The sequence below is a fragment of the Cavia porcellus genome, unplaced genomic scaffold (assembly GCF_034190915.1).
Source record: "Cavia porcellus strain 051 isolate PalLab524CR breed Dunkin Hartley unplaced genomic scaffold, mCavPor4.1 scaffold_17, whole genome shotgun sequence".
Classification (NCBI taxonomy): domain Eukaryota; kingdom Metazoa; phylum Chordata; class Mammalia; order Rodentia; family Caviidae; genus Cavia; species Cavia porcellus.
In genome coordinates, this window is record NW_026947500.1 from 27,803,369 (window position 1) to 27,823,528 (window position 20,160).

General features: G+C 49.6%; 1 protein-coding gene across 10 annotated transcripts in view; it reads left to right on the forward strand.

Annotated features, from left to right (window-relative positions):
* Ano1 (anoctamin 1) overlaps positions 1 to 20,160 on the forward strand; it is a 164,961-nt gene that overhangs the window by 38,504 nt on the left and 106,297 nt on the right. The window contains exon 2 of one of the 10 annotated variants that reach the window (XM_063227672.1): positions 3,150 to 3,272. The exons of the other annotated variants lie outside the window; for them this stretch is intronic. Coding sequence (XP_063083742.1) covers positions 3,179 to 3,272 — 94 coding nt within the window. The 5' untranslated portion in view covers positions 3,150 to 3,178. The remainder of the gene's footprint in view (positions 1 to 3,149; positions 3,273 to 20,160) is intronic. 10 annotated transcript variants of the gene reach the window in all.

Sequence of the window (20,160 nt, forward strand, 5' to 3'; positions counted from 1 at the left end):
GCTTCTGCTGTGGCTAAGCTCTAACCACTGACATCTAAAAGGGCGCCCAAGAGGCTTGTTGTGTTAAAGGCTTACTGGTTGATGGGCTTTTGGGAAGTAATTAGGTCATGAGGGTTCTAACTTTATTGAGTGGATTAATCCATTCATGAGGTCATGATTTGATGACATTATTAGGAAGTGATGGAGGTAGAAAGTGGGCCTAGGGGAAGGGAGGGAGCTATAAGGTGCCACGATACAAGGAGGGAGCTATATAGCTGCCACGATACAAGCAGCTCCACCATGATGTTTCTGCCTCTGTCAAGCCCACAGCAATGGAAGCAGCTGACCATGGACTCAGTTCTCTGAAACCATGGGCCAAAATAGTCCTTCCTCCTCTGAAGTGGATTCCCCTGGGTATTGATCACAGCAATACAAGGCTGACTGACATACACAATGGGGTCTTAGGGAAAATGGTCTTGCTGCATCATGGGGATGCAGTTTCAGCTCTGGGAGGGACACCTCCACTTTCCAAAGTAGCTTTTGCACTGGACATCCCCACAGCATGCCCAGGGCTTTTGGAGGCTCCATAACCTCCATACCCAGGACTTTGGTCAAACCCTGAATAATTGGGGGAAGGCTGTGTGGCCAAATGGGGGGCTGTTCTATGATCCAAGGGAGAGGGCAGTGGTCATGCCTGGGGTGGTGGCCAAGGAATGGAGATAAATGAGCCTATCATGGTTTTGAAATATTGTGCCTGAGGCATGGCATACATTGTCACAAAGGCAGAGTCCTCCCATTTTGTTTACAAGGGTTTCTGTGCTTTTTTCCATTACTTTTGTCCTTTCCTTACTCCATGCTTATTTTCTGAAAAGTCTTAAAAGCCTTAGGCCAGAGAAAAAAGGCAGATCAAATTTGTATGAGTCAGTTTCTTGGAAATGTCCTTCTGTCTTCTTGTGGACCGGTTCCTAGTGGTGCAGAGCTACTATGTGCGGGGCGGTTTTTGTATAATCCCAGTGCCCAAGGTATGTTCCCTAACCTCATAGAGAGTGCACTGCCTGGAGTGCCAGAGCCCAGCATCATAGTTCGGACAGTGTGCTGGGTGCCAACTTGTAGCGAGCATGAGCTCCGTGGAGGAGTAGGACCCGTGTTGCTTGGGCTCAGATTCGAGCTCCCAGTGACACCTCATCGCAACCTCCCATTGTCAACTTAGCTTCCCAAAGGGCCATTTATGCACAAGCTCAGTGTTCTGGGCTCTGCCCAGTTAGTGCAGGGTCAGAGCTCACCACCCCGGCCCCTGGCTTGTCACTGGGAAAGATGATATTTGCATTTCCAAAGAGCCTGCACCAGTCTGGAGCCTTGTGAGCACGAGGGCTTGGGATGATCTGGAAAAGGTTCCAGGCAGAGTCTGCAACTCTACTCAAGAGAGGTGTGGAACATGTCCATGGCCATACAGCTGTGAGAACTGTTCTGCTCTCACTTCCTCCTCTCCTCTTTCCATGAGATAGCGGGAGGGTAACGACTGTTCCTACCAAGCCATCCACTCAAGCAGACCTCAAGAAGATCACAGAGTGGACTCCTCTGCTGCCTGCATTTTCAGTTTGCATTTGAGCAGAAATGAAGTTTGCAAGTGTCTTGCAGGGGGTGAAAACAGCAATCAGACACTGTGATAGTTTATCTGTTCCTTTGGTCCTAGATTTGGAGACAGAGAGTAAAAAGTATAAAGAGTATAAAGTAGCCTGAGCTTAGCCCTTGTGATCATGATCAGAGGTCTAAGGCAGGCCTGGGATGCCCAGGGCAGGAAATTCCACCTAGAGAGCAAAGACTAGGGCTCAGCGGGGGTGGGAGGGCAGGCTATGCTGCCACTTAACACTTGGGGGCTCCGGAAGGGCAGGGGGGCCATTGCCCCCTGATCTTTCTGCCTGGAAGAGTTGAAGGTGGTCAAGGCCCCAGCCAGGAAGCCCCTGGAGGGCTATGGAGCTCACCCAGAGGTAGATGCACCTTCAACACTGGGCAAAGGCAAAAGGGAGCCTTCGAGGTGTTCAGTTCCATCAATAAACTAGACCATAAGGTACCATCTTCTAACAGTGCCAGCCTGTGTCCTGGCACCTGCCCGTGCCAGCTGCAGCTGGCCCCCAGTTATCCGGTCCTGCTTTATTTCTCCACCTGAAAGGAACTGTGCCTGTCTCCCTTAAGGTTTTACTAATTTCCCTTTTTTAGTTTTCCCTGTTTTTCTTTCCCACTAGAGTGCAGGCTATACAGGATACAAGGACTTGGTCTTTCATGTTCACTGCTTTTTTTTCCTTAAAAAATGCCTGCACAGGGTTAGGCTCCTCAAATACATGTGTGATGAGTGAGTGAACTCACACTGGTGCCTCCGAGGCCCTGAGCTGCAGAGATGGGCATCGCAGACTGTGCGAAACCTTCCAAACATTAGCGGGACCATTTCTTTCTTCTTTTACCCTAACAGAAAAGAACAGTATCCAGATAGTGAATCACAAAAGCAAACTCTGTGAGTCGAAGTTTCCTTTAAACTCTGAGCACATTTTCCATTTTCAAAACATCTATTTCTAAGTAAAGCCATGTAAAAGTGGACAGGGCACTGGTTTCTGATGTCAGGTCCTCCCCCTTGTCAGTGGCTCTGCCCCTTTCCAAATGATCTTGAAGCATGTACCTTTGTTCCCATCATAAGAGACTCTTTCTTATAACCACTGCATCCCATCAGAGCCAGCCACAGAAAATGAGGCCCTGTTCTAAAGTTATGAAGTTTCAAGATCTCTCTGGGATCAGGGGTGACTGGGGGCTGGCCCTGGCTCTCTGATCATGAATGGAGATGATGTAGGTCATTCCCAGGCTGGACACTCCGTGCTGTTTCTGGATTCTCACTGCATGTTCTTTCCTCCCGCAATGTGCATGGCAGTGTTCACGATGGTGACGGTTCCCTGCACCCTGATCCTGCCAGATGTCATTGAGCGGAGCCCTGCCAATCTGGCTTGGATATTGATAGCACAAGCAAGCCAGTTTGTTGCTGCAGCAGAACGTGGCTCATCCGATCGATACCCAGGGATGACAGGAAGATGGAAGGGCATGTCTGGGGCCAAGACTGAAGGCTGCCCCTCGGTCTGTACCAACAAGACACCATGTATTAATTATGCTTCTGTCCTTCTGTTCAGGAGCACAGTATTTATTGAGGGCCTGCTAAATGCTGAGCCTGGAGCGTGGCCCTGAGGATGCAGCCATAAATAGGCCCTTCAGTTTCTGCCGTAAGAGAGCTTCTGCCAGCGGGCACACAGAAGGTAAAATGCTGTTGTAATAAGGCTTCAGAGTCTTTGGTGCCAGGCAGATGTGTGGCTGGGGAGATCTTCTTGGACGAGGTGCCCTATTCGTTCATTCAGTAAGATTTAGGCCTCTGCGGAAGGGGGCTTACCAAGGATCTAAGCATCTTGGAAGATAGAGAGAGATGAGCTCTCGCACATTCATTCTGCCACATGTGGAGCATACTTCCATCACACACACACACACACAAATAACGTGAGCAGGGAGGGATGTCCCGGAGGAAGATAACATAGGGAGCATAGGAGCTGGGTCACACCAGCTCACATGAGCCAAGGGCGTATCTTCCAGCCGCTCCATCCAGTCACATCCCTGTGAAAAATGGTGGCAGAATTTATACCAGGCAACTCAGCAAACGCAATAAATAAGGCTTGATCTGTTTTGTCTCCCAGAGGCCAGGTCCCCACCCACCACTCTGGAACCTGGGTGTTCCAGGGCCCTGGGGTTACTCAAGGGCAGGCCCATGACTTCTGGTCATCTCATAACAAGAGCTTTCCCAGCTACTTTTAATCACAAAAACATGTCTCATGTGGATCATAAACTGCCCGGTCCCCTGTGAGACTATAGAAAAGCATCATTTTCTCTCTTCCTCTAGCCCAGCCGGTTAGAGGCTGATAGAGAGGTGTTGGGTTGTGCCTGCTTTAAGGCCTGCTCTCCTTCTTTTCCACTAGGGTACGGTGGAGTAGAGGCCTGAAAGGCGGTTGTCTGTGGAGACAGGCCCTATGGGAGTGGCTGCGGCTGGGCTGGTAGCTCCCAGCTGGGGCCCATCTTTTCCCACCTCTAACACCCGGTACTGTGATTTGAACTCCCTGAACCACATCCCCAGCCCATTTTTTAACTTTTCACTTTGAGACAGGCTCTGGGTAAGTCACCAAGTCATCCAGGATGGGCTCAAACTTGCAATCCTCCTGCCTTAGCCTCCCAGAGTTTTGGGATTATAGATGTGAGCCACCAGGCCCAGCCTAATGCTAATTCTTTTGGGGGACTTTCATGGGATTTTTAAAAATCTTGGAGTAAGAAAACATCCAACCTGGGCCTTAACCAGTAGGCTCTAGGGTCCTTCCTTCCTGGCCAGCTCCTTCTCAAGGACCCACTTCAGACTCACAAGAAATCCTTAGACCACCTCTCCCCAACTTGTAAGTGTCACTGTTAGTGCAGTGCAGTTTCAGCCTGCTGCTTGCCAGAGATGCGTGAGGTGCAGGGCAGAAACCCCCTCACCCTCTTGATCTTCTCTCCAGTCTCCAGCAAGGAGGACCAGAGGGAAGGCATCAGCCCTCTCTCGCTGTCTCCCAAGAAGATCCCTTCTTCTTCACCCTTGGATGATGCCCAGCTGCATCCCAGCCTGCTGGCCCCCACCGCCCTGGCATCCTGCAGGTGGTCCAGCAGCCCTCTACTAGACCTCAGCCAGAGTGACTCCCTCACAGCCTGGTGGGGCATGGTGCTGGTTGCAGGACACAGCACCAGACATTCGGGAGGGTTGCAGGGAAGTACAGCTGAGCAGAGAGACAGAGACAAATTATGCACCAAGATATGCATGAGCAAGAAGACAAGAGCTATCTTTACTAGAAAAGCAGGCTGAGTTCTTAGGACTGTTTTCCCACGTCACCATTAACAGTCACTGTTTCTTTTACTGTCCCTCATCACGAAGTACTTGGTTATTTCCAGGCGGAGTGCTGAGCGCTTCCCTTATGGACACACCAGGACATGGCCGTGGGAACTGGGGCTGATTTCCCAGAGAAGTCAAATGACCTACCCCAACAGCTGCTGAGAAGAGCAGGGATTTGAACCCTCAACTTCCCAGCTCCTGTGATGGCTCTGTCTCATCCTGTCCCCATAAAATTCTCCAGCAAAGGAAAAAAGACAGATCAAGAAAAACGGTGTAGCTTGCAAGCATAAGACTGTGCTTCCAGCCAAGGGCTGAAGCTTGCCCTTGCTTGTACATTTCAATTGTCAATTTCCTTATTGATCCAAGGAGCCTTTGTTAGACCCTCCCTTGCACAAGGAGCCACAGTGGTCCCAGGGCGCTGTTTTGACCTATATTTTAGCCCCTCCTTTGGCCTTTTCCTTTGTAAGCTATATATAAATTTCAATTTTTAGAATGAGAAGGATTATTTTTAGCTCTATTAAAAGAGATAAACAGAGGCAGAATGGAAAATAAAGTGTATTTTTAAATAAACCAAAGACTTGGTTCGCATTCTTCCCCAGAACCTGGGTCCATTTAGAGCAACCTCATTATTTTTAATGCTTCCGCTTCCTCAGCCCGCTCTTCTTCGGTTTTTCCCATGTTAGTCGTCTGAGAAATCCCAGCAAAGAGAGGCTTATGAAACATGGGCCCTTCACTGGGCAAGGCCCGGGAGCCGTCTCTGGCCCCTTGGAAGTCTTCCCTGAGCACTCACACTGCCGCCCTAGCCCCAGCTCCTTCCCATTGCCCTTCACCTAGAAAGTCAGGAGCTTGCAAACCAAATCCAGAAGCATTTGAGGATTTTGAAACTGAGTCATTGTTACCAGAGGGCTCCTTCCCCACAAAAGACCCAAATGCCAGCAAAAGGTGATGGATGAAACCAAGCACAAGGCGTGCTTCTGTTTGTGCTCATCAGACACAGGCCAGGAGAGTGCAGCTTCCTCTTGGAACGGTGGCCCCTTCCCACTTCACATCCTGCCCCCGCTGACCTGGCCATAGGACCATTCACTTGTAGGGGGATGGAGGTGACAGGCAGAGTTACAGCTGCTGATTCCCTAACCTAGAGATGGGTGGCAACCCTGGACTTTTGGGTTGGCTTTGTGTAACCACACACCCTGATGGGAGGGAGAGGAAACAAGGGGGGCCAGGATCAGAGAGGCGAGGGTGGAAGCAGAGATGGAAGGATGCTGCTGGCTTTGTGATGGAGGAAGGAACGGGGCACCGCTAGAAGCTGGAGAGCTCAAGGAAATGGATTCACCTTCGAGCCTCCAGAAGGGGCCAACCCAGCCCACTCCTCAGCTCCCAGCCCAGCGAGGTCTGGGTTGGATGTCTGACCTCCAGAGCCGTGAGATGTGAGATAACTTTGTGTTGCTTTAAACCCGAGTGCCTGGTGATTCACTCAGCACAGCACTGTGAGCAGGAGGAAAGGCGACCAAGGTTGCGTGGCCCTCTGAGACTGGGCTGGTGTCTACAGAGCAGCTGCCATCTTTGTCCTTGGAGTCATTGCCCATGGGGCTCGGCTCTGCATACAGCAGACACAGGCCCTGGCCTTCACAGCCCACCAGCCAGGGGGATCCTAGATTAAGCCAAATGACCAGAATTCTTCATAACATGTAGCCAGAGACTTCTCAGATGAGTGTCCTGGAGGAAAGGCAGAACACAGCTTCCCCAAACCCAGGTGACCCAGAACTTTAGGTGGGGCAGTGGTCAGTTTCTTTTCCCCCAGGGCCAAGCCGGCCTAGTACCAAGCTGGCCCAGTTACTGCTGACATCATAGGTAGGGGAGGTTGGCTTTTGTCCTGTTCTGGTTTTGGAGTCACAGCCTTGTGCTCAGACTGCAAGACTACCCATGTGGGAAGATCTCAGTTTATTTTAAGAAATGTCAAATATTTAAACCATCACTAGATGGCTTAAAAATAAAGGCTCTGTTAATGAATTCATGTAGAATTTTCCTTCCCAGAATCTGTGGAGGAATGTGTGTGTCTCTGTCCCAGGCGTCTGCAGGCTGACAGTCTAAGAAAGAAGAGGGGCTTTCCAGAGTAGGATGAGCAAGGCTGGGCTGTAGTGACAATTTCTGCTTTACGTTTGTGTATTGGGTGTGGTTTCCACCAAACCAAGACTCAAGAGAATGTAGGTTCGGTGCAACCCACTTCTGATGACCCAGAGCATTTAGGTTGTATTTGACAGAAAACTTGAGACCGGTGTCAGGTCCAGCTGCATTCGGGGAGCCGATGTCTCCAAAGCCCTGTCTTTCTCCGTGTCTTATCTCAGCTGTTCTTTGGGTCAGGACTATCCTGAGAAAGACTCTCTGTGGTCAGATGAACAGCCAAGCATCCAGCCTCTGCTGTGTGCAGCCCTGTGGACAGGGAGTACTTGTCCCTGGACCCTCTCCCCGGAAGTTCCAAGATCAGCTCTGATAATCTTAACTCACATCTGTGTCCACCCCGAATGAGTCACGGTGGCCTGGGGGATGCTTAGCTGTCACTGGCCAGAAGTAGACCAAATGGCCTCTTTTGGAACCTGAGGGATTCACTGTTCTCAGCACCAGGGCTGAAAGGGGCAGCAGTGGTTCCCCAAGAAATATTGGGAGTGGATAAAGGGAGACATCCATGCCAGCTGGCTCTGCCCTACGGACAACAGCCCATATCCAGGGCTCATCAGAACCCTCACAGAGAAGCCTTCTCATCAGTGCTGAGCATCCAGGCTCCATTTACTCATCCTTGCAGCTGGCCTCAGAGGCCAGAGCTCATGATTGTCTTCCCAACTTACAGATGGGGAAACTGAGGCTCTGAGAGCTTCATTCTGACTCAGCAGTAGCCTGAGTTTCTAAGCACCACCTCTGCCAGCAACTGGCCTGACTGGGCTGTGTCTGCTCTGGACAGTGACTACACACAGAAGCCTAGGCTTAGCCGGCAGAGGGACAGCGTTGGGGTCCCACACTCCCAGCCACCTCCCCTTGAGAGGAGAGCTGAGCCCTAGTTAGAGCCCCTTGGCTCACAAAGGGACAGACTCATCTGCTCCCCTGGGCTGTGAGCTGGTGAGTCCAGGACCATGGGGAGCCCAGTGACCCAACAGGCATCCTCAAAGGACACGGGAGGAGGACAGGTGGCTGCGATGGCTTGGGCTGGATTCCTGGGTTCCCCCAACACCTGAGTGACTGAGAGTCTCAGCTGAAGGAGAAAAGATGGGCAGATAAATAAAATAAAGCCCCCTGGCCATCCAGGGAGGGAGCTGCCAGCTGAAGTGGTGTTGCTGAGCACAGCACTGAGGTCTTCTGCTCCAGCTATGTTCTTGGCAGGTCGCTGGACCTCTTTGAAGCCTCACATGCCCCTCCACACCAGGCGTGTGACGGAATATCTAGCCTGTAGGGTGCTTGTGGGAGCTAACCCACAACATCCGGGATCTTTACCCTGTTCTCAGGAGTATAGGACAGGCTTGGTGTCTGCTGCAGTCATGGTAGTGAGCATGGTGGTGGCGATGACAGAAATGACAATAATGGCGAGAATGGTATTGATGGTGATGGAGGTGATGTTACTGGTGGTGAGGACAATGACATTGTAGGAGAAATCAACAGTAAAGATGGTGATGATGACAATGATCATGATACAAATAATAGCCACGATGCTGTAGACAACGGTTACGAGGGTGGTGGTGTTGGTAGGGACGGTATCTGTCCTGCTGCGGATGCTCAGGAGGCCAGGGTCAGCTTCTCAAGCTGATCAGAGGTGGTGGTAACAATGGATCAGAGTTCTGTTCCTGGTTCTCACAAGTTGCTGAGCTCTTCTGAGCTGCAGCCCCTGCTTTCTTGTGGTTCTCCACCCTACAAAACCCATCCCTGGTCTGGCCCTGCCCTCAGCACTGACCTCATGCCCAGACCCTCCCCTCATTCATTCCACTCAGATACACTGGTTGCCTTACTGGTCTTCAACACAACAGGCAAGTTTCTGCCCCAGCACCTTTGCACTTCCTCTTTTCTGGGAATACACTTTCCCATGGATCCATGTGATTTATGCCTTTTTCACATTGAGATGACTGCTCAACTGTCAGCTTCTCAGCCAGATATCCCCTGATTCTGGGAGTGTGACAGCCACACTCTGAATCACTTCTGCTGGCTTTATCTCCTTGGAACTCCTCCTCCCGACAGGCGTGCAGTGAGTGGTTTATCACCCATCTTCCCATTGACAAGGTGAAGAACTGCTTTCTGAGACACCCAGCGTGCAGTGGGCCCACAGCCTGCGCCAATCAGCAGTGGTAACCATTTCTGCATCCCGGAAATGCTGGCTAGGCCATGCCTGGGTGACAAGTGCTGTTGTGGGTATCAGCCAGGGACGGGTGCTCCAAGGAGGCTTCAGACTCAGCAAGCGCCTCCCTCCTGGGGAGTGGTGGGCGCTTACCCGGGTGGGAAGGAGTTAACTCACACTGCTCCTCTGCAAATTTGTAAGCACAGATTAGCACATGGAGAATTCAGGTCTGGCTAGTGTCATGTGGGCCTGTGTATAATTTCAAGTCATCTGGAGTTCGAACCTCTGTGTTTTTCATTTATATTTAAAATAATTAAGCCAAATACACCCATGGGATTTCTTTTCAAAAGCACTTTTTGTTATTTTAAAGAACAGATCATTTCATTACAAGTTAAGATGCTATTGGTTTCTCTCAAAAGAAATATACCCACATAAACAATCACTCTTTTTACCCCAGAGAGACAGATGTGTTTTAAATCTGTCAGGTATGCAGCGTCTAGGGGGCTGGGGACTTAGCTCAGTGACATAAGGGCCTGCCTGGCAAGCACAAGGTCCTGAGTTCGATCCCGGCACCAAAAAATGCAGTGTCTTTAAAAGCAAGTCTGTCTCGTTTAAGCCTTTGTAACACTAGATAATCAGCAGATAGTGCTGGGGTCCTAGTGCTTCTGTTAGGGGTAACCATTGTTTGCACCTCAGCCCCTCGATGCCTGGAGCTTCCTCTTTTTTCCAAAATGCTTAGCCCAGCTGAGTGCAAGTGTGTATGTGAGTTCCTGTGCATGTGTGTTCAGTGCATACATTGTGCAAAGGCTCCCAGAGCAACTGGAGCCCATCAACCCCCGCCCCCACTGCTACCTTACTCGGAGCCAAAGTGTGGTTACCTTGCAAGTCCTCAAGGGTACGGTGACAACAGCTACTGGCGAGCTGGCTATGAGGTGTCCTATTTTGTTTCCCCATCAGACAAACACTGCGAAGCCTTGGTACTGGTCCTGCCTAGACAGGCAGAGTTGGTGGTGGTAATGGGGTTCAGATGGGATACTGAGGTGGCGCCACTTGGAGCTTAGAAAACCAAAGCTCAGATAAGTAGAGTGACTTGCCGGGGCCACAGGGCTCCTAAGAAGTGGGTCCAGACATCAGACCAGATCTCCAGCTTGTAAAGCCACATTCTGTCTCCCCAGGGACGGAGTGCTGAATTCACTCCCCAGTGGGTGGCCCCTGGTGATGTGGAGCCCAGCCCTGACTGCTGAGACTCCAAGATACCTTGCTCCACTGTCCCCATGGGGAAAACACTCCAGCTCCAGGCTACCAGCTCCCCACCATAGTGCACCCCAAAACTAGAACAAGGACCCCTGTGGGTCTTGAACCTGAGTGCGGGACACAGGGAGGTATGGGGCTCAGCAATCTACCCTGACCAGTCCTAGGATGGGCCCACTGTGCTGTCTGACAGACACTGAGGTCCTTGGAGGTGGCAGCAGGCTGGGCCTCCTCACAGCTCCCACCCTGAGGCTGGCGATGACGCTGAGTCCTGGCTGGTGGGTGAGCCCATGAAATGGGAGGACAGTTTGCAGGGCACGGGTCAGGCAGGCTTACTGACCTGCCCAGGGGATGGGAAGCAGGGACAAAGTGTCAGCCAGGCAGTGCAGCTACAGTTCCAGGGCTGAAAAAAGACCTGGCACATTTGAGGACCAGAAAAGAGGGCCCTGTGACAAGAGAGAGCACAAGAGAGGGGAGAGGGTAGGGGTGAGGTCGACCCAAGTATGGACCATTGTCAGGAGCTGGGTGTCCACTTCTGAGGCCTCAGGAGACCAAGGATGGCTTTTAAAGTCACAGAAGGGGCTGGTCTGGCTTTGCTTTGAAAGGTCCCTGGGAAGGGGACAGCTGGGAGAAGAGGAAGGAGATGGGAGTTGAGTAGAGGGAAGGAGAGGCACAGCCAAGGCAGATGGTGCCAGCCAGTGGGTGGGAGAGGGATGTGTTTGAGAAGTGGGATAGGGGCATGGGGTGCCACTTACAGAGCTGAGGCCGCTGAAACCAGGAGCCTCCCATGGTCCATAAGCGTGGAGTCAGGCGGACTTGGGCGGGCCATCTGAGTAGGAGGAAGGTGCCTTCTGCTCTTCTGGTTAGGATGATGAGGGAGGGTGTACAGGCATAGAAGGAGGAGGAACAGAAGAAAAGAGAGAAAGAAGGATAAAGGCAGAAGTAAGGAGAAAGGAAGAAAAAGCAGCTCAATGTCACAGAGCAAGGAAAAGTGCCACTCAGTGAGACTGGGTGCACAGTGTGTGTGGTTCCCTCCCAGACTCTTCTCCGCATGTCCCCATTAACAACATCCCTTGAGCCTGAAATAACTGTAAGGGAAGTGAATAGGTTTTCCTTCTTTCTGGAGACATGAATGGACTGATGGGTGCGTGACTGGATGGATGGATGGATGGATGGATGGATGGATGGATGTGGACATAGGGGGTGGATGGACAGATGGATGGACAGGTGGATAGATGGAGAGATGGGTCATGGATAGGTGCGTGCATGGATGGATGGACAGATGGATGAGCAAGCAGACAGACAGATGGATTGATGGATGGACAGATGGATGAATGGATAGACAGGCAGGTGCATAAATGGACAGATGGATGGAAAGGTGGATAGATGGAAGGATGGAAGGGTAGTTTTATAGGCAGACAGTTTGATGTGTTTGTGTAGAGCATGGATAGGTGAATAAAGAGACTGGAGGGTTGAGGGAATACTCTGTCTTCCAGGAACTCACAATTGTATAGAGTTGGGATTGGCAAACTCGAAACCATGGGCCTATTTTTTATATAAAGTTTTATTGAAATGTATTCATGCTGATTCATTTGCATATTCTCTATGGGTGCTTTTGCAGTTGAGTCTTTGCTACAGAGATTTTGCTTCTTGTGACCTGTACAATCCAGAAAATGTGACCTGTGCCTGGTCTGGAAAGTAGGATAAGAACCTGACTCAGGAAAATTCAAAGTTGACAGTGTCATATGCCATCTGGCAACGGCAGGCATGTTTGTCCCAAGGGCTCCAAGGACAGAGAAATCCCGCAGATCTGGGGGACTCAGAACACGTTGCAGACATGAGTCCAGTGGCAGCATTGGCATCTGGAGGCATCCAGAGGCCGGAGGACAGGGTACAGATGTGCACAGACTGCCAAGTCAGGTTGGCTGCCACCTGGCCAAAGGGAGAACAGTTTTCCTTCTGCCCCGATGAAGGCAAAATATATCCAAAACCAACATAAATTATTCAGTGCAAAAGAGAAAAGGAACCATTACGCATTGATTCCTGTCCACTTCCTGGAGTTTGTTTTACTTTCAAAGCCACGAGCTCCATACGCCTCCACTGTAGGAGAGGGGCTGGCTTACGGTTGAAGGTGCTTCTTATGCTGAGCAGATCAAGGACACTCATCAGAGGGGAAAGTCCTGAGAGGGCACACAGGGAGCCGAAATGATCTCCCCAGTCTGTTTACAGAATGAAGTTCCAGTTTCTGCACTGGTAATTGTTTAGAACAGCAGGGCTTTTGCATCTGATGCAGGAGGATAAACGCAAAGACAGATGCAACCCAAGCCAGAAAAACCAACAGCAGGCAGAGCCCAGTCCAGCAGACGTGTCTGCTCAGCAAATATTTGCTGAATTGACAAACTATAATGATCTTGCCACATCCCAGATGAGGGAAGAGAATAACAGGACTTGGGGGGGTCACACCTTTCTCTCTGCAGTCAGATAGCCTCATACTGGGGTGCTGGGAAGCTGTTCAACACTGGCAGCCGGGGGTCCAATGGGCCAGAATGCTCCTTAACGGAGCCCCCAGGCCCTCTCCCTGGGAGTTCCTGAGCACAGAGAGACAGCAGCAGAAGCAGATGCTGCCTGCAGCCGGCCAAGGCTGGACCCTGCAGAGCCAACTGGCCACTGCAGAGGAAGAAGTCCCTGGTCCTGATCTGTAAGAGGCTTGTATCCACCTATGTTGATCTCTCCTATTAGGACAGCATCCTGGGACCTAAGTGTCAGAAGAGCCAGGGAGAGTCCTGCCTGTGGTGGGAGGCTCTTGGGGTACCACAAACTCGACAGCCTGAGTCAGCAGAAGCCTGTTCTCTCCCCACGGGGACCAAGCATCTGCAGGTGGCACTGAGGGCCTTCTTGCCCCTTCCAACTCTGAGGATTTAACATTCCCTTGGCTTGTGGCCATGTCACCCCAATCTTTGCCTTGTTCTCATGTGGCCTGGTATCCTCCTCTTTCCCCTGCATCTCTGATGTGTGTCGCCTACAGGGACAATTGTCATTTGATACAGGACACACTCAGAGAATCCAGGATGGCCTCATCTAGAAATCCTTAACATATCATCAGTGACTCTGACTCCCAACAAGGCCATATCCGCGGGTTCCCAAGCTGGGTGTGGTTACAACGTTTTAAGGGTCACCACTCAGCCCACTGGTAAATAAGGGCCAGTAGACAACACTTCTTCCTTCTACATAGAGGCTGAAGACAGAGGGGCTGGGGACCCTCTGCTGGACATCAGCATTGACACTAGCCTGCGTTCCCTCCCATGCTCTCCAGAGGCCAGGACACAGGGCAAATGTGTCTCACACTCAGCGTCCAAGGCTCAGCTGGCAGGTGACGAGTTCGTGCTCAGTGAGCCGAGGGCAGCTTGTGGGTCCCCCTCTGCCTCCCCATCACTCTGCAGCCCCCCTTCTCCCTGGTGCAGAAGGCCCAGCCCTTCACAGCATCCAGAGATGGATGGGAGGTGGCTTCGCAAACCCATCTCAGGTACCAGTGCAGAGGACCCGAAAGTGTAGGAGAGGGGAGGGCAGACAGGCAAGGCCCCTGGGGAGCACTCAGATACCGCCGTGAGGACATCTTTGGAAGTAGAGGTTGGGCTCTCTGGAGAAAGGGAAGGAGTAAGGTTTGTGGGTAAGTGCACATATGGGGTAGATTGGAACAAATGGGGAAATGTGATGACCAGGGCAAAGGTAATAAAGGGGAGCAGGAGGACCAAGCGCACAACCTGGGACACTCACATTCAGCAGGAGGCACAGAAAGAGAGAGATAGAGACAGAGAGAAGGCTGCCAGGACCCTGGGAGAGGAGCTGCCTGCCCTTAGCCTCTGAGCGTCACGCCCACTGCGCTGGGCACAGGCGGTCACCCAGAAGAGCGGTGACTTCCATGACTTCGGAAAGTTTCCGGATGCCAGGTGCCATGTGAGTGCTTTACGATGTATGCTCTTCTCACTCAATATTTAACAGCTGCGCTTATGTAATTTATTTTCCGGCAATACATGATACTGAAGCTTGAAATTTATGCTTACATCCCCCCGTGCCCATTCTGGTGAAAACAGATCTCTCAGTCTGCACCCACATGGAAGTAGCAGCGTGTGAAACATAAAATTGCCAGGTTGTGTTGGGCGTGGCGGGGCAAACCTGTTATCCCAGCACTCTGGGGGGCCGAGGAAAGAGAGGTACAACTTTTAAGCCCTGCCTGGCCAACTTCGAAACTTAGTGAGACCCTGTCTTGAAACAAAAAATTTTAAAAGGGCTGAGGCTGAAAGTGTGAAGACCTGGATTCAATCCCCAGTACTGCATTAAAAAAAAAAAAGCCACGTTGGGTCGAGACATTGAGCTGTGGAGAAAGGACCACACTGACTCATGGAAGGGAGGTGTGAACCCGCGTAACAGTTCCGAGCAGGACTGCAGCGGGAAGAACCTGTGTATGCACCACCGAGCCAGGGATTCCTATGTTTCTGTGGCTATCGTATCCCTGGGGATGTAGAGCAGACCCTGTGGGCAGGAAGTTTTCCGTGAAAGTATATTGAATATACAGTAACACCCCCCACACACCATTCTTCCTTCCCCCTTTTGGGGAAGAAACTGAAACAATTTTTTTAATCCTGTAGTGACATCATTTCAACAGCAACAAAAAGGAACGTGGAACTTAAGTTCTGGATGTTTCCTCAATGTAGGTTTAATGCACAGATCTTGAATTTTTATTTTTTAACTTGTTGTTGTTGTTGTTTTAGTACTAGGAATTGAACTCACAACCTTGTGCTTTCCAGGCAGGCGCTATGCCGCTAAGCTGCATCCCTGGCCTGAATTTTTATTTTGTAAAATGTTGCCAACCCTCCCATAGTAGTGCACGCACCTTGTTGCCTGGGTTCTGAATCTCATTCTCCCCTCCAGTGCCCTTCAGAGACGTGGCTGATTGCAGGACAGAGGCAGGAAAAGCCCAGGCGGAGGCTGGAGCACACTGTCGCCCCAGAGGGAGGCGACAGGCTCTGAGGTCACTGGAACATAGCGAGAGAAACAGAAGGGTCCCTGACTCTGACCACAGCGGAGCAACAGCAGTGGGGCTCCCCTACTCCAGACCACTGAAAACACGAGCTACGTGATGCTGTGGGCTCGCAGTGTGGCACAGGCTACTCGTGGTGGGATTTCAGAGAAAATCTGAGCCAACCAGATAATGCAGGATGACCATCCATCATCATTGCTGGAGGCAGCTTTCGGACAGCAGTACAGGGAGGAGACCCAGACAGCCTGGCAGTCTTGCTGACTGCAGGGGACAAAGATCAGAGTTTGAAGAGCCAAGATACTTAAAATTTCTGAAGCCGAGTTCCTGAAAAGAAATGTTGCACAGAAACTCCAGAAAAGAGGCTCCTTGGAGTCTTTGGCTGCACACTGACCTACATAGGCATGAAAGGAAAGCATTGGGCAAGAACCACCAGAAAGCAGTAAATCCAGCCCTGCTCAGGGCTCACAGAGGGCTGGGAGCAGCTCGCGGTCACCTCGGGGAAGTAAAAAGATTCTGTAATATACATGGCCACATGAATGTCCCAGGAGGTAGCATTGGGACCTGGGCATCACAGTACAGATGCAAACTTTGAAAGGATTCAGATGGTTCTGTGCTTCATAACCACATCTCAGCACAGAGACTAACACTAATTAAACAATAAATCATAAAATCCAGCATCCGGCCGTGGAAGATCACAGTGTCTGGCATTCATTCAAAACTTTGTGGACAAGTGAAGAAGCCAGAAAGTAAAGCAAGCCTACAACTAGAAAAAAGATCGATCAATAACCAGACCCCGCAATGAGACAAAGAGAGAAAGAAGGCTGAACAGAGTGCAAGTGTACGCCATAAAGTCAGGAAGCAGAGGAGTCGTGAGCCGGTAAGAAACAGAAACGAAAGGTCTTCAAGAAGAGATTCAGATGGGACTGCTGCCCTGAAAGAGGCCCAGACTGGCATTATCAACAGATAAGATTATCACGGAACTGAAGATCAACGAAGTTGAAGACCCAGCCTTAGAAACTCTTCAAAATAATGCGCAGAGAGAAAAACACTAAGGAAAACGCACAGAACAGCAATGACTTGTAGCTGGACTGATGAATACCTCCAAGATGGCCAAGAAGTGGAGGGGAAACAGAGAAAGTCCTTGAAGAACCAGCAGCCAGCTGTTGACCCATGCCTGTGATCTCAGCACCCTAGCAGGCTGAGGCAAGAGGATCACAAGTTCAAGCCGAGTCAGCGTAAAAACTTAAAGAAGCCCTGTCTCAGAAAAGGACTAGAGGTGTAGCTCGGTGTAAAGACAAGGGTTCAGTTCCCAGTGCTTTTGAAAAAAATGGTCTGTTGTTAATGAGAACCATAAGCCCACATACCTAAAAAGCTTTAACACATCTCAATCACAAGAGATGTGATCAGATCTAAATCAGGCTCGGTGGCACATACCTGTAATTCCAGCACTTGGGAGGCTGAGGCAGGAGGATTTCCATGAGTTTGAGGACAGCCTAGGCTACATAGTGAGTCCAGACCAGTTTTTTGTCTTTTTCTTTTTATCAGTACCGGGAATCGAACTCACGACCACACACTTGCAAGGCAGGCACTTATGCTGCTGAGCTAAATCCCCAGCCCCCAGACCAGCTTTAAATACATAGTGAGACCCTGTCTCAAAGACAGACAGACAGAAAGAAAAAAAGAAAGAGAGAAAGAAAGAAAGAAAGAAAGAAAGAAAGAAAGAAAGAAAGAGAAAGAAAGAAAGAAAGAAAGAAAGAGTGACAACACAGGCTAAGAGGAAGAAATGAAGCATGCTGAAAGGTTCTTAATGTCTATGTAAAGTGGTATAGTAGTATTTGAAAGTAACCAGTTTTATGGAAAACATGTATTATAAACTCAACCCACTAAATAAAGGTAACATAAAAAGAAAAATAATCCAACCACAAGATAAAATGAAAAAAATCAAAAAATCTCATTCAATACAAAGAAAAGGTACATTAAATGTAAATAGTCTACATACTCCTAAAAGGCAGAGATTATTTATTTGAATCAAAGATCAAGACCCAATTGTGTGCTATTTACAAAAGGGACAGAGAAGTCAGCTTGAAGGTTCTATCAGAGGGCAAGTCTAAAGCAATTTAAGCGTGCACACACACACACACACACACACACAAAGAATAATGATCCTAAGAGATTGTGACCCATTAGTTAAAATAGCAATCCATGAACACAAATGGAAATAAATGAGAGATGCCAGACACTGTGGTGCACACCCGTAATCCTAGCATTCAGGAGTCTGAGGCAGGAGGATAGGGAATTCAAGGCCAGCTTGGGCTACATAGCAAGTTCAAAGCCACCATGCACTATACAGCAAGATTGTATCTCAAAAAACAAAAGAAAATGAAAAAAAAAAAAAAAAAGGAAACTCTTCCTTATAATGGAACGCCAACTAAAGGAGGGAATCTTTAATGATTCTAAAGCTAGTCTTGACAGTGTTTGATGAGGAACAGGACACTTGCACAGTTATACAGTATCTCCCCATAAACTTCTTATTAATTGCAAAGTCCAGAACTGATGAGAGTCCCGTATTCCTGAAAACCATTAAGGTCATGGCAAAGAAAAACTGGAACTTGGTATACGTGACAGTCTGATCAGACACTGAACCTTAGTGAGAATCTTGGACAAGGAAAGACAGCTCTGTTAAGGACCTTACTGCAACCGATAATTACATTTAATTATGACTGTACGTAATAACGTGTTAACACACATTTCCTGATCTTGATTACTTGATTATGACTGAGAAAATGTCTAAGCATAAAGAAATGTGCCATGAAGTACTCAGTCTTCAACTTAGGATCATATAGTACACAGGGGAAATAATGTAAAGGTAGACACAAATGTGAAGGCAGACAGGGAAGTGGTTTGTGGAGACAGAAATAAAGATAAGATAGGAAGAAGAGACGAAAGATAAGAGGAGCGACAACCGAGGTAGAGGAAGCAGAGAAAAGCTTGAAATTCTACCTTTGCAAAAATGACCCCATCAAGACCCGACACATGATTTTTTAAAAATCTAGCTCCAAGAACCAACCTCCCTTTTCACTGGTGGAGGCCAAGTGGAATGTGCTCCAGAAGCTCACTCACGAGAACGCCCTGCGTGTTAGGAAGTTCTGTGCAGCTAGAAAGCAGATGTGAAGAGAGCCGAAGATCACACTCGGTCCTCCACTCGGCCCTAACATTCTGTGATTGGCGACGTTGAAGGCCAACAGCGGAGACCCAGGAAGCTCTCTAGGCTGAGGCCCTCGCGCAGTATCTGTCCGTCCAGCAAGAAGCAGAAACCGTAACGCCCTGAATGTGAGACTGGGCAGGCTATCCTTAGAGGGCTTTACGGGAAGGTCTTTGCTTCCCAAGACTCTGGTCCTCCAATACCTATGTGTAAAGCCCTCTAGACTCTTCTAGAGTCTTCCACCACAGCCAGAATGCCAAGGGCAGAAAAGAGGACACCTCTCAAGTTACAGAAATCTGCATAAAGTAGAATGTAAGCTGGTGAGATTTTGGTTCATTTGGGGGTCTGATCCGTAGAGAAAAAGAACCATACTTCGCTGCACCCAGTCTTGTCTCGCTCTGTCTGGAACCTCTAACTGGATTAACTTAGACTGTCTAGAAACCAGGTGAAATCTCTCGGACCCATCCATGGGTAAGTGTGGTGGTGATGCAGGTAACCTGGGCCACACAGGGACAGACAAATGGACCCTGAATACACAAGAAGGGTGCACAAGTTACCATAGAAAGACGTTGAACTCTGTGGGTTCAGCAGAAGTGCCCAGTGTTGGTCTCTGCCACTGTTCTGTTCCCTGAAAAGGTGTGGTTCCTGCAGAACCACTCGATTTTCTTACGGTTTGCTCGACATCAGCGTGCCAGCACGTGGGGGCACCGCGTGTAAGTGGTCATCGCGGCCGTAGCCTCAGCTCCATCTCAGGGAGCTGGGTGGGCTGCCTTCAGCAAGGACTACGGCTCTGGGGCTCTGTACCTCTCCTGCGGTGCACTCCGGGGAGAACTTAACAGAACTTATCTGGGTAAAAGAAAACGCTAAGAATATCACCAAGGCAGGTTGAGTGTTTGGAGGAAATATATACAACAGAGCTTGTTAGTCCAAGCATTTCCAGAATGCAGCAGTTTAAGGTGAATGAGACCATCTGGGAAATTGCAAGGAATGGCTGTTTCCGGGGCCCAGGGCAAGAAAGGATCAAAATAAGCCTGGAGTCTCTTGCCGAGGCAGGTGGCAAAGAAGTCCCAGAGCTTGATGAATTGGAAGACTCAGGGGCCTCCACTGGCCGAGAATGAGGCAATTTGAGCATCAAAAAGAATACTGATGAAATGTGGGGATCCTAGGAGAGAAAAAAGACAGTAAATAAAAGCTAGGAAAATCTGAATGAAGCCTGGAACTTTCATCCGAATTGTCAACGTTGGGTCATTCATGGTTACAAGCATGCCATAGTAATGTAAGGTGTTAGGAACAGGGACCTGAAAATTACTTGTGCCGAGGTTCTGGCTGTCTTCCTGCTTTTCTGTACATGTAAAACTACTCTGAAAACAAAGTTTTTAATTTTATGTCAAAATAAGAGTCATGGCTGTATTAGATTGAAACATGTTGAAGAACCACAA